The sequence below is a fragment of the Electrophorus electricus genome, chromosome 14 (assembly GCF_013358815.1).
Source record: "Electrophorus electricus isolate fEleEle1 chromosome 14, fEleEle1.pri, whole genome shotgun sequence".
NCBI classification, from domain to species: Eukaryota; Metazoa; Chordata; class Actinopteri; order Gymnotiformes; family Gymnotidae; genus Electrophorus; species Electrophorus electricus.
In genome coordinates, this window is record NC_049548.1 from 11,246,472 (window position 1) to 11,261,318 (window position 14,847).

General features: G+C 41.9%; 2 protein-coding genes across 4 annotated transcripts in view; both read left to right on the forward strand.

The window, feature by feature from the left end:
* LOC113582898 (calcium-activated potassium channel subunit alpha-1-like) overlaps nt 1-13,654 on the forward strand; it is an 86,583-nt gene extending 72,929 nt beyond the window's left edge. Inside the window, exons 27-29 of one of the 3 annotated variants that reach the window (XM_035533367.1) lie at nt 5,171-5,331; nt 6,632-6,838; nt 12,043-13,654. In XM_035533367.1, coding sequence (XP_035389260.1) covers nt 5,171-5,331; nt 6,632-6,821 — 351 coding nt within the window. In that variant the 3' untranslated portion in view covers nt 6,822-6,838; nt 12,043-13,654. Of the gene's footprint in view, nt 1-277; nt 335-5,170; nt 5,332-6,631; nt 6,839-8,943; nt 10,916-12,042 lie in introns of those variants that run through there. The other 2 variants (XM_035533368.1, XM_035533369.1) reach the window with 2 other exon arrangements.
* Nucleotides 13,655-14,581: 927 nt separating this feature from the next.
* Nucleotides 14,582-14,847, forward strand: part of LOC113576346 (calcium-activated potassium channel subunit alpha-1-like) — an 87,052-nt gene continuing 86,786 nt past the window's right edge. Inside the window, exon 1 of the mRNA XM_035533370.1 lies at nt 14,582-14,746. Within this exon, the coding sequence (XP_035389263.1) occupies nt 14,582-14,746 (165 nt within the window). The remainder of the gene's footprint in view (nt 14,747-14,847) is intronic.

The window sequence follows — 14,847 nt, forward strand, 5'->3', positions numbered from 1 at the left end:
AGCAAGGTTCACAGTATCTTGTCACAGCTTAAGAAACAACCAATAAATTGTTTTTATTCTACAGTTCATCAGTATTGTTGATTAATGATTTGTTCTATCACACTTTAATTTGCTTTGACAATAATGTAACTGTCATGGTTGGTCAGCCAGCTAGCAGGAAGGACACGCCCATTCCTGCTAGGGATCACACCCCTTACCTGCCCCGCTCACAATCTCCTGAGTACTGATTACGTTCACGTGTTCCTTAATTGCTTTCTACCCTTATTTAAACCCACAGATCCCAGGAGAGTAAAGAGCACAGTGCAGAATGTCCAGCCTCCTGGAAGCGAGGCGAGTAGCCCTGACTGGGCTATGGAGCAGCAGAAGCAGGAGATGGGGGAAATACATTCTCTGGTTCTGAATCTTGGGCAGTGTGTTAATCGCCTGGCCACAAGTCCGGAGCATCGAGCAGCCCCTCCCGTTACCCCACCTTTACCAGAAGAGATAAAATGCCTAATTGCTACCCCCGAGACGTATGGAGGAAACACAGAGCGGTATGAGGACTTCATCGTTCAGTGCAAACTTTTTTTGGATATCAACCCCAACTGCCCGACCATGCCAAGGTGTCTTTTGTAATCTCCAGGCTCACAGGGAAAACCCTTACCTGCGGAGCCACTCGCATGACTAATGCCTCCCTGCTAATGAATGATTATGCCGGTTTCATTCAGGAGCTTAAGGCGATATTTTTACATCCACGTCAGGGAAGACTATGCGGACAATCCGTGGTATATGGTATTATGCCATAGAGTTCCGGACTCTAGCTGCAGGAACCTGCTGGAATGAGCCTGCCTTAGTAGACGCTTTTATCCACGGACTGAAAGTGGATCTGCAGGCGGAATTGACATGTAACCAGGAAGCTTCTTCACTGAATGAGGTGGCACACCTAACAATCACGTATGACCATCTCCGGCAGCGATGCAGGAACGATGCCGGCAGTTCCACTGGGCTGTGGGCTGTGGGCTGCCACAGCGAGAGAATACCCCTGCGATTGGGCAGGTGAAAGCCCCAGTGGAGCCCATGCTCATGTGTGGCAGGGGTGCAAGGCAAACCAGAGAACTGAGGGAGTTGCCACAATTCAGTGAGTCGTTCCCCAACCCTTTCTATGTGTAGACTGCCAGTTAAGGTCATAAATCAGGGTCGTCGGTGCTAGTTGATTCAGGTGCAGCGGGCAACGTAATGGACTGTGGCTTCACAAGGCGGTTAGGGATAAGAGCCATCTCCCTCCCCACTCCGTTAAGTGTGCAGGCGCTTGACGGAGGACCTGTGGGGTCTGGTTTCATAACGCATGTTACTCCTCGTGTTTTCCTCGAGAATGGATGGGAGCATGTGGAGCATGTTGCCTTTTACCTCCTCCCCTCCCTTTCTCATCCGGTCGCACTAGGGCTCCCATGGCTAAGGGCACACAACCCCCAACTGCAATGGACAGAGAACTGTGTCCTCGAGTGGGCAGCCACCTACGAAGGAAAGTGCCTCCCTCTCTGGACAGTGTTTCTTCAGTCCATGTCCATGGAAAGCCCTGAAGCCGGAAACGACTTCACCATGCCCCAAAAGTATAGCGACCTGGCACAGGTATTTAGCCCCACGAAAGCCACACAGCTTCCTCCACATCGTGACCAGGACTGCTCCATTACTCTTAAGGAAGGCACTGTTCCACCCAGGTGTAGGGTTTACCCTCTCTCCCAGGAAGGGGAACGAATGATCAAGCTGTACATCAAGGAGGCACTCCAGCAAGGTTACATTCGACCCTCCACATCTCCGGCGTCCGCGAGTGTCTTTTTTGTAAAGAAAAAGGATGGAGGATTGAGACCTTGCATGGACTATAGAGGGCTCAACGAGTTGTTGGTGCAATATCCATACTCTCTCCCCCTAGTCCTGACAGCGCTCAAGCACTTAAGGGGAGCCCAGTTGTTCACGAAGTTAGACCTCCGCAGCGGGTATAACCTCATATGGATTAGGGAGGGTGATGAATGGAAAACCACTTTCAGTATATCCTCCGGACATTATGAATTTCTAGTCCTGCTGTATGGTCTAGCCACAGCCCCTTCTATTTTTCAGGCCTACATCAATGAGGTCCTATGGGAGTTCTTGGGTAGATCTGTCATCGCATATATCGACGACATCCTGATCTATTCATCCTCCTGAGGCCAACATGTGCATGACATACGGGCTGTCCTCTGCACCCTCCTGCAGAACCACCTCTGCTGCAAACTGGAAAAATGTGGGTTCCATCACAAAGAGGTGAGATTCTTGGGATATCTCATCCATGAGGGCAGCATACGCATGCAACCGTGCAAGGTGGAAGCAGTAATGGGCTGGCCTAGACTGCAGACTTGCGGGGAACTACACCGTTTACTGGGATTTGCAAATGTCTACTGTCGATTCATCAAATCCTTTAGTACTTTGGTTAGACCTCTCACCGACCTACTCTGTGGACAATCCAAGAGGATAAGATGTAGACCCGAGGTGGAGAGGTCCTTTTCGGAGCTAAAAGCTGCCTTCTCTACTGCTCTGGTACTGCAGCAACCAGACTCGGAGAAGCCGTTTGTGGTGGAGGTAGATGCGTATGTGGGGGTGTGCACGGTGTTCTCAAGACAAGGGAAAAGCAGGACAGCTAAAGCCCTTTGTCTACTTAAAAAATAACTAAACCCTGCTGAGAGGAATTGTGGCGTGGGGGATCGTGAACTCCTCGCAATGAAACTAGCGTTCGAGGAGTGGAGACACTGGTTGGAGGGAGTGCGACACCCCTTTTTGGTCATTGGAATACCTCCAAACCGCCAAGAGGCTAAATTCCAGACAAGCCCGGTGGTCGCTCTTCTTTATGAGATTCAATTTCTGTGTCACCTATAGAACAAGAGAGAAAAACGTGAGGGCAGTCGCACTCTCCTGGCAACACCACGCAGAAGCCCAGTCAACCAGCATGGAGCCAGTTCATTCACCTACCTGTTTCCTGGCAACGCTAAGATGGAACCTAGACTGAAAGATAGAGGCAGCGAATCCACACCTATATTCCCCACCAAACCGTCTCTTTGTACCACTCTGCCACCGTCGAGCCCTTATAATGTGAGCACACACCTCCGTGGGGACAGGCCATCCAGGAACAACAGCTACTGAGTGCTTGCTATTGGTGGCCTGCTGTGAACAAAGAGATTGTCAGGTATGTGGTGTCTTGCTCAGTGTGTGCCCGCAGCAAAACGCCTCGCACACCACCTGCAGGTAAGCTGCTTTCAGTACCCACACCTCTACAACCGTGCTCTCACTTGCCAATTGAATTCATCACTGACCTTCCTGTTTCTGAGGGCAACATGGTGATCTTAGTCATAGTGGATCGGTTTTCTAAGATGGTGCGATTCCTTCTACTTAAAGGTCTACCTACTGCTTGGGAGACGGCGGACCAGCTCTTCCGGCAATTTGGGCTACCAGAGGACATAGTCTCAGATAGGGGGCCACAATTTACATCCAGAGTGTGGAAGGATTTGCTTGGAAAGCTGTACATCACAGTCAGTCTGACGTCTGGGTACAACCCTCAAGCCAGCGGTCAGGTAGAGAGGGTCAACCAAGATCTAGGCAACTTTCTACAGTTGTACAGTCAAAAGCATACCGAGACCTGGAGTGCCTACCTCCCCTGGGCAGAATATGCCCAGAACTCAGTGCATCATGCAGCGGCAGGACTAACGCCATTTTAATGTGTCCTAGGATCCCAATCCCCACTTTATCTGTGGAATCCATGCTTGTCCGACCAGCCGGCAGTGGAGGTGTGGTGTCGGTGCAGTGATGAGGTGTGGGAGGAGGCCCATCAGAGATTGCACATAGCCATCACCGAATACAAGAGAAAAGCAGCTAGGAGGCGTGGGGAAACCCCCCCATTACGAACCTGGACAGAAAGTGTGGATGTCGATGAAAGACAGCCATGTAGGCTCCAACAGGAAATTAGCTGCGAGATATAAGGGTTTATACACCATCACTGGGTGAATTAATGAGGTCACCTACCATGTTGGCTTGCCTGGACACAGCTGTGCTTCTCGGGCCTTCCATGTGTCGGCCCTGAAGCCGGTTGTGGAGGGTCCCCTCTCAGAGGAGGATAGCCCCTTGAATGCTTCGCCTCCTCCTCTAGAGATAGAGGGAGGACCAGCATACAAGGTAAGGGCTGGACACCGGCTTCCCAAATGTTGGACCCCAACCTCACCGCCTCCTATCACAGGGAGCATCCTCAGAAGTTTGCTCCGCTACGGCCGGGCCGGCCACGCACCAGGAGGCTTGCAGGGTATTCGGGGGGGGGGGGAATTCTGTCACGGTTGGTTGGCCAGGTAGCAGGAAGAAGGACACACCCACTCCTGCTAGGGATCACACCCCTTACCTGCCCTGCTCACAATCTCCTGAGTACTGATTACATTCACAGATCCCAGGAGACGGGGCTGCACATTAGTGGACCTTCGACATTAATTCAAGTCTAGTAACTGCATTCACACTATGAAGAAGATTACTTCTATTTTGTGTTTTGTCAAGTGCTTCCCATCGTTGACCGTCTGATGGATAATAAAAAGCACTTTTTCGCAACCCCGCCTCTCACTTCCTCTGTGCCGCCAACATCACAGTAATTTGTTACATTCATGCCAATGTAATGGGTTCCTTGAAATGCTGGCTGTCCACCCTAAGAGGGAGGTCACGAGCTAGGAATTAATCACTGCTCATTAGTCTGATCTCCCACAGGTGGCCTCAGCCACCTCAGTGTGCAACATGTACCCTGAGCCTGCTGGTAATTGGTGGTTTCAAATACAAGATTGTTCTGTCATCTTGTTCTACAAGATTGTTCTGACAGTCTTCCCTCATGTCTGTCTCTTTCTTTCATCCCTGGACTGGGGAAGTCTAGTGGACTTCACTCCTTTTGTTTTTGTTTGTAAGTGTCTGGGGGTTTTCTCACCCATAACCCAACCCATCTGTTTGGGTGAGCCCCCAGGTCTCTTCTTCCCTTTATTTTGCCAGCAAGCACTCCCCTCACCTTTGACCTAAGTAATTTACTCCCAAGCTGCGGAAATGGTAGCATTTGGTCTTATACCATTTACAGAATAAGTATTATAAGCATTTATATTACATTAGTATATACAATTATATGTGTGTGTTATTTTATTTACAGGAAGGAGGTTTATATGGTGACTTATTCTGCAAGGCAATGAAAACGTACAACATGCTGTGTTTTGGAATATATCGACTGCTTGACGTTTCCCGGACCAGTGAGAATGCAATCCGGAGATGCAGACCGAATATACATGAAACACCCCGAGACCATGTTAAGCGGTGAGTCACCTGCAGCTGCAAATGGATGTCACATATTCATGTTAAATGTTGGTAAAGATCTTTGTCACATTTGCGTATGTACTGCTTATGCAAGAGCACTGTGTGCCATTTCTTAAAAACATCAGTGTTCAAATAAATCACACTGTTCACATCACTGTTAGCATCTTAGTGAACAGATCATACTTTTCACAACAGTGTTATCATCGCACCATAGACAATTCATTTAAATAGAAAAGATATAAGAAAAGATATAAAAGTTGAATTTACTTTAAATAAAAGTTAAACACAAAGTGCACAACATGAAGTAAAGGCTAGGAGATCAAAGTTAATGATAAAAGACTACAGTGTAGTATTATTCCTGAGAGGTTCAAGCCCCACCACTGTCAAGTTGCCAGTGTTGGGCCACTGAGCAAGGCGCTTAACCCTCAATTGCTCAAGTGGTACTCAGTCATAATTTTAAGTCACATCAGCTAAATTCCACAAATGTAAATGTAAGCAAGACTGTAGTCACAATACATACTGGGACACATCCCCCCTCCCATATTCAGAATTTCTCAAAATACATCAATAAGAGATGGGAACACGGAGGGATCTTAACATTGCACAAAGCTAGTGAGTATTTTTAATATTTTTAATTTTTTACCAAAATATATTGCCCCCCCCCCCCCCCCCCCCCCCCAAAAAAAAATACAATTATTGTGGTAAAAAATTAAAAATATTAAAAATACTCACTAGCTTTGTGCAATGTTAAGATCCCTTTGTGCAATGTTAAGATCCCTGAGTACCACTTGAGCAATTGATGGTTAAGGGCCTTGCTCAGTGGCCCAACACTGGCAACTTGGTGCTGGGGATTGAACTGGTAACCTTCTATTTGCTAGTCAAGTATCTTAACCACTGTGCCAGCATTGCACAAATAAAATTCAAATTTTAGTATTCTTTTCATATAAACACATACACACTACCTCACTCACTCAATCACTCACACTCTTTCTCTCTCTCTTTCGCTCCCTCCCTCTTTTATAACCATTATTTTTTAATCATTTAAATTTTGCTACATTTTTAACAAGAATGTAATAGTCATCAATAAACAAATAAACAAACAACCACATTGGTATACAAGCAGGCAACATCAAGTGTCACATAAAAAGGCAGCTGTTTAGTCACATTCATATACTGGGCACATCCTCTATTACCCTTATGCCTGATCATCAATGTCCTTACGTAGTTGGATTCTTCACTCCAGATATATCCATAGTCTTAATCTTTCATTATCATTCTCTTGCTTTCTTCGCTGCCACAGGTTTATAATTACCAACCCTCCATATGACTTGGAGCTGAAACCTACTGACATGGTGTTCTGCATGATGCAGTTTGACCCTACTGGGGGTCATTCGGGCAACACGCTCTCACACTCCTCCCCGTCCTACAGTTCAAGCAAAAAGAACTCAGCAAGCGCAGGCCCATGCAATGGTCAGCCAAAGAGCCGTTAACCATGGAACAGGCAGAAGTATGTGCAATAAGAGCTCATTATCTGCTAACTGCACCCTCTCTTTTTGACTCTCTCTCTCTGTCACTCTCACAAGCACACACACTCATCCTTCCTTTCTTTCTCACACACACTCTTATCATCTCTGTCCCTCTCTCATTGTTTGTTTTTCTTTCACTTTCCTTTTCTCTATCCTCACTTTTTCTTTCCCTCTGTGTGTCTGGCATTGTGCTTTCAGTGATTGAATGGATCATGATCACATGACCATAAGTGTCCTCTTGAAAGTGTAACCTTACCTATTTTTTTTAACCTCAATGCAAGTTTGTATATAACCACAGTTTACATTACATTTAAATGTGGTACAATTTTAAAGCATCAAGAAACCATTTTGCACTGACACTGCACTTTAATCATGTCATCTCATAACATCACTATGAAATTACTATTTGGATTCTGTCTGTCTATTTCTTGTTGAAATCAATTTATTGTATGTTCCTTTTCTGGGTAGTAGCCCTGTGTTCCTGATGTAAATCTTTTTCTCTGGTATAGGAAAATCACATTTTATATCAAAACCTCCACTCACTCCACTGTTTACCAGCCTACTGTGTAGATCTTAGGAATAATCCCTGCACATACAATCTAGTTCATGGTCATCTTGACTGAAGAACAGGACTTGGTATTAATTTCAGTTTCCATAATTAGTTCCACTCCTCTGTTGCCATCATTATCACCGTGTACACAATTGCAGTGTTACTGAGGCCATGTGTTCTGGACTACCCATGTGTTGAACAGTGCTTTTTCTGCTCTTTAACACCTGACCCATCTATTAATTCCCAAGGCCCTTGTTAGTGGCAAGTCAGGTCTGCTGGAGCAGGGAACATCACTGGTGTGTGCACTGCTGAGAGACACCGAGGACAAACCCTGAGTATCGGAATCTTAGAAGACACAATGTGTTGTGCAATGTGAATAATTGTGTAATGTGAATATTAGGCCATAAGGTGAACTAAGAAAAGTGCATAGAATGTGATTTCTGTTCCCATGTCTGGGCACTACTTTTTAAATGCATTTTTTTGCATATTATTATTATTATTATTAGTAGTAGTAGTAGTAGTAGTAGTTGCATTTATATAGTGTCTTTCTCGAACTCAAGGGCACTTTACAGACAGATATCAGCTTTTACACACTGTAACGTTGAGCGGTAAGTAGGCGGATGCATGTGCGGAGAGAAGTGAGATTCATTAGGGGCAAATCCAAAATCAGAGTTGTTTTTGTAGTCCAGGGTCATAGAGCCCACACGGAGAGTATGGGGAAACATGATTAAACAAAATAAACACACGAAAGCACATGGGAAAGCAGGCTATAACTAAGGCAAGGGATACACGAAGGCTAGGATAAACACAAAGGCACAGAGTACGAAGAAATAACAAAATGTGTTTGTTTCTATACTCACCTGCTGAACATGTTTCTGCCTGTGACCGATGGTGCTTTAGGCATTAGCCTGTAACAATAATGTACTTGTCCGTTTTCTTGCATATTATGTACAAAGCTGGAAGCACAGGTTCAACACAAGCTACTAGCGGGCCTGTCCTGGACCCAAGTTTCTTGGATGGGAAATCATACGTTGCAGGACTCTTTTTCCACCTGTATCTTGAGCTTCAGGACACCTTATGACCTGTTGATTATAAAATGCCTATAGCAAGTGTGATGAAACCCAGCCTCAAACTTGACTTCTATATGTTTCTGCTATCCTTTTACTCTCGTCCTTTAAGCCGATCCACCAGTTGATGCTGTCTCTGAATGTATCCCTTTGTATCTGTGTAAAATCCTTTGCCTCTTCTTTCTTTATGGACATGAGATGCATACAACATTGTTTAAAACCCTTTTTATACACTTTTGAAAGGCTTTTACCTCATTTCACTACTTGATGTTGACAAGCGTGCAAACATTTTTGACAATTTGACAATTTTTGACAATTTGACAGTTTGACAATGGCTGTTTCCATTATAACCAGTAGTTGAGAGAGCTTAGCATTTGGTTGGCAGTTTGAATACACCCCATAGTTAGAAAATGCACCAAATAAGGCTAAAACACACACTGCCTTTGGGCCTCTTTTTTTCTCTCCATAGTGCATCACTTTGCAGAAAAGGCTTGGTACACAGATGAAGCAGAGAATTGCCTCTCCAGAAAAACACCAGTCAGACCCAGCAAACCAACACACTGCTCACACAAACACAGTCTGGCCATGCAGTACAAACCTACAACCACTCATATCCCTCCAATCTGAGAGACAGAAGAGAACTGATGGCAAAATCATGTGCCTTGCTGGCACAATCCAGATGCATCAATCAAGCAACTTTGACTATGATATGCCAAACTTAAGTGGATCATAGCAGTCAACAATATTGGCAAACATATTTATATGTTTTATGTTAGCTACATTTTGCTCATGCAGTAAATAACATGGTGGTATTTGAACATGGTTAGTATATGAATATAGTCAAATTTATTATTTATCATATATTTATGGTCACACTGTAGATAAGAGCAGACAATCATAGCACTTCACTTCACTAGACCAGTTTGAGTTTTATGTGTAAACTATGGCTAAGGGGCCAGAATGTCTTAATTTAAGAGAACAGAGATAAATGCAAAAACAGGTGAGAGCTGGGAGATCTCAGAATGGGGGAAAAGGTAATCAGAGAACTTCGCCTTAAATGTAATAGAATAGAATAAAGTATAAAATAAACATAATTCCATTCAGGGGAACTAAAGTCAGTAACCATAAATGCTACCTTAAATTTGTGATATACTTCTTAATAGCATATGAACCACTTGTTTTTTAGACAAATGAACAACAATAATCACAATTTATAATTTTTAATATATTTATTTAAAATGTTAGCTTTCAAATCATTAAGTGCTTTACATAAAAATAATTTAAATTCAAGTTCCGTTTTAAAAGCCACAAGCCCTATCATGATTGAGCTGTCTGGATCAGACTGTTGTGAATTTGATGCGACATATTACAGAGTGGGCAATTGCAGGTCCTTGTTTGGTCAGAGCCTCCAGGTTGGAATGATGGCGAGATGAGCTTGGATGTTCTTCATGCCTAACCTGAGTGAACTATTTGAAAATAATCTCATCTGTCCAGGAGTTACTGACCATTATCACAGCTCAACCATTGATGTCATAAATGTGGCTTGGGTTCTTTTACAGAGATAATAATAGCTTCATCTGAAATCTGTTTTCTTACATCTTATAGCTGTATTTGATGTTGTTTTTTGTAATTTGCTTACAGTCATCAAAATTTAAATAAATACTGTGTACAGCTAAAGAAAAGTGCAGTTAAGTAATCAAATTAGTTGTTTAAAAAGCTAAACATTTCATATCCTATTAATTCACAGACATGTGTTTTGTCTAGCTTTAATTATAGGTCTCATTAAATTTGTCATGATTCTGTGCATTCCCTTGCCACTGCTGAAAGCAATATACTGCATCACTTAGTTTACTTCACAGTCAGTGTCATTATAGGCTGTTCTGAGATCAGCTGTCTGTGCTTGGCATTTCTTTGGTTTCGTGGATTACTCAGTCTCGTACCGAACACATCAATGCAGAGACAAAACGAGGATCCCCTATGCCAACTCCAGTCAGAAGTGACATCCACTAAACACTCAGTTAATAGGTCAGCTGTTGTGATTCCATACAGCTACAGCATAAGTGCAAAGTGAACAACAATCTGGCTGAGAAAATCAATTTTCTTATGTAATTCTGACAGTTTCCTGATTTTTCTTTCCATGTGTACATTATTTTAGGTTCACTAAAAACTTGAAAAAAGAAAACAAAAATTAATCAATTGACCACCAGTCAAATACATAGTTTCATGAATGCATAAATAACCTTTTTTAAAAGCTGGATAAAAAATTTATTCCACCCAGGAATTCGTTTGTTGTGTGAAATGATTGTATATTAAAACATTGTGCAATAGAGAGGTTTTACGCACAATTACAGTTTTTCATGTACAAACATTTTGCAAATATCATGTACATGATTTTAGTTTGTGTATTCTGAGAATAAAACCAGGGTGTTTTGTGTTGTAAAGTGTGTTGGTGTAATGTTTGTTAGTAATGCCTTCAAATTGCATATGGATGCCACAGCAGTAAAGCTAGTGTATATTAAAATGGACTGACAATCTAGCAACTGCAGACATTTAATATTTAATAACATTTTATATTGGAAGTGTTTTTCAAAAATTGAAAAAAAAAAACACCTAAGAAAAGCAGGCATTAAAAAGTACAAGGAAGGGGAATACACAGAACCAGGCTACTTAGCTTAGACAAATGATAACCAAGACAAAAAGAGGAAATGCAGGTAACAGGAAAACAGAGCTAAACAGAAGACTAGACAGTTACAGACAAACAAAGAAGCTAAAGAGAAAAGACAAGACAATACTTGTGTATAGGAACTGGGGAAGTGTAACCTACATGGAAGCAAAGTGACAGGAGAACACCTGAAGAAATGAAAGAACAGAACAATACTTGGAAAAAAAGGAAGAGAGTAACTTAGACGAGAGCAAAGGGAGACAGTACAACAGACAAGGCAAGAATGACCAGCAAACAAGAGACACGGGAACAAGTTTTAAATAGGACAACTAATGCCAGACAAACAAGGAACAGCTGGAGACAATGAGATAAGGAGACAGGGAACCATGGAAACAGATGAGAGCAGGAAAACAAGAAAGTGATTCAGATGGCTATGGAAATATGGGACACTCCTGTAGTTAAGTGTGACAGTAGTTCTTAACTGGAACTGGTTTCATCACACACAATACTGTTCCAGTTAGCAGTAAGCAGTAGTGCTCTTCATGTAGAAAATATTTCCTTTTTTTGTAATATCAAAAGCTAAGCAAACTTCACAACCCTGTGATTTATTGAAGGGAGCCAGACATTGCTTCATGGGACATTGCTTCATTACAAAACTCTGCTTTCCAGAGTTTTGTAATGAGAACTGTTTAAAGAAACCTAGTTTAGTCATTGCACTGATGTGGAGGCAGAGTCCTGAAAGTGCTGAAAGTTTTTCTGTCCCTGAGGAATACGAGGATCTAGCTGAAGTTTTCAATAAGGAGAAAGTAGCCTGTCTACCTCCTCATCACCCCTATGATTGTGCTATAGATCTGGTAGACGGAGGCATACCTCTTTGTCTTCATCCATATCCCCTATCTGTTGCAGACAACCAAGCAATTGAGGACTACATATCTGAGACATTGGAACAAGAGTATATATGACCTTGCAAATCTCCAGCAGCTGCAGGATTCCTTTTCATTTTAAAAAAGGATAGAGGAATACATCCATTCATCGATTATAGAGGTCTCAATGATGTTACAATCAAGTAGCTGTACCCATTGCCACTGGTACCTTCTGCCTTGGAAAAGATGAGAGGGGCCTGCTTCTTCACTAAGCTGAATTTGAGGAGTGCAATGTAAGTTAAAATGCTATAGATACCAAAACGTGCTTTATTCACAGTTTAAAGTACTTTGGGAACAAAAAGAATTGATGAAAAGATCAATAAATATTAACTAAGAGGTATAGTAATATGTTACTATAAACAGTAACAAAATTGCTATTACTTGATCAGTGAGATTTGATCCCTGATGTTTGAATTTGATGCATTCTAGATATTAATTGTATCTCAGTTATTAAGGAATCATCTACAGCTCTGATTATAATTAATCATTTCATAGTTGTAGCTTTTTTGCATGTTCTATCCAACACTGGAAATTTTGATTGGATATGCTAGAAGAATCAATCAGAAAATAAACAAATACATAAAAATTCTTTCACCTGTTACATTGTGATACTACAGGTTTTGCCACTACAATGCATCATATTCCAAACAATACCAAGCAATGTGTCATACTCATTGCATTTATTGCATTTTTGGAGGAAAGAAATCTCTTGCTATGAGCTCATAATGTGTGGTATCAGTTAATGGCATTTTGTGGTCATTTTCTACATTCATCCAGGTTCCAGTTCCATTCCATGATTACAACATGCATGTCTATTTCTCATGTACCTAGGATGGTTTAGGTTTTCACTGCCACCTCACAATAGAATAATCTATAACCCTATATATTAATGTTTGTACCATCAATCCATAGTTAATACATAGTTACATTTCAGCAAGAAGTACCAATGAATCCAACTGCTTTGGGAAACCTACCCAATTACCTATATCACATAAAACACTTTATCTTGCTATTTTGTGCCACATATCTGCAGTATTACTGAACTATAACAAAGACTAAATAGTAATTAATACCTGGTAGCAGACATCCAAAGAAATTACACTCATTTCCACAAATGCAGGAATTAATGGGAAAATATGTTATCAATGAGAACACTCATTGTAGCATAAATTAATGTGAACACTGGTTTATTATCCTTATTATCAGCAGTTGTTCTTGTCTAACCTTGCTAATGATTGGATGGACATATTTCAAATGCATTGGTTTTCCATAACCAAAATGGAGCTCATTACCTTATGGAGCTCATAAGGTGCTCAATGCTTATATAATATACTCATATAATATTACTCATGAGCTCATAAAATGGAGCTCATTACTCATATAAAATCGCTCTTTTAATGGGGCATAAAAGCACAGTTTTTTTCCATTTAAAATGTTTTATGAGGTTTTAAGCTAATATTTATATGCTGTGCAATACAGAATTTTGATGGCATTTATAGCATATTTTATGACGTAGGGAAATATGGCATATTTTTTGGTGTAAGAACTTCCAAAATGCTATAATTCACGCAGTAAAAGAAATATAATGCGCTTCATTTGAGTCGAATATTTATTTGCTTGGCTTTCCATAGCATTGTGACCCATTTGCAAATACAGAAACAACTATACATGGTGTCTTATAAAAGGCTTGAAACAAAAATGTCAATAAAGACGTTTGTAGCGTTCAGTAGTCCTTTGTTTAATCGAAATGTATCATTTTGAATATATGACAATAAGGATAGCAAAATACTTGTGCGGCATTTTTTAAATCTTATTTTTATGCTTTCTTGTATTCAACAACAACGGGGCGATCAGAAATATTTGCGATTTTATGGTTTTATTCACGGCTACAGACTCAGCCTTTCCATTGGTATAGGGCATTGCAAGTCTCTCAAGCAAAAATGCTAGCTGGCCCCAGCCAACACCGCCAGAGAGCGAGAGTACCCGTCAACCCGTTGCTCTCGTGTTTTGCTCTATTTAAGCAAACGCCGCGTACTCAAATGATAAGAGCGGATGACCGGTGACAGAGAACGACGAGTACATCAGCGTATAGGTTACGGAGTAGGGTCAGCCAGGTCAAACACTCCTGTGTCGCTGCTTGACAACCATTAATTAAGTCTGACAAGTTGATTTATCTGTGCTGATGAAGAATATATAACGCTTAAAATAGGCTAGCGCTCTAGCTCAAGTGTTTGGAGAGAAATCAAGTCGTTTTCGAAGATTTACTGCTTAGCGAAAGTCATCAGTACAGGTTATAGATTACAATCTATTCATTTATCGCGAAGGGATTCGGGAAAGCGGTTCAGCACGCGACCGGAGAAGAGGCAACATAAACGGATAACCGTTTTGGGTGGGCTGGTGTGTCGCCTGAAAGATCCGACATGAAACCATCCGAGGATGGCAACTTTTGGCACGATACCGGTGAATTCTTGCCGAGACGGTTCTCAAAAGAAAATACAAAAAAGGGTCGGACATTAAGCAAAATGGAAATGCTCATACTCTACTCGCCAGATATTCCGTGCGATGAGAGCGGACAGCGGATGTGGTGGGCGTTCCTTATCGCATCCTTGGTCACTTTCTTTGGAGGTCTCTTCATCATACTGTTAGGGAGAACTCTCAGATATATATGGTCCGTTTGCTGCGAATGCGTCATGGAGCAGGTAAGATAACTAACACGTGTTTATAACCAGTGAAACATTTATTCTATGGAGCCAATAAATTATCAACTACTTATTTAGACGTTCCATTG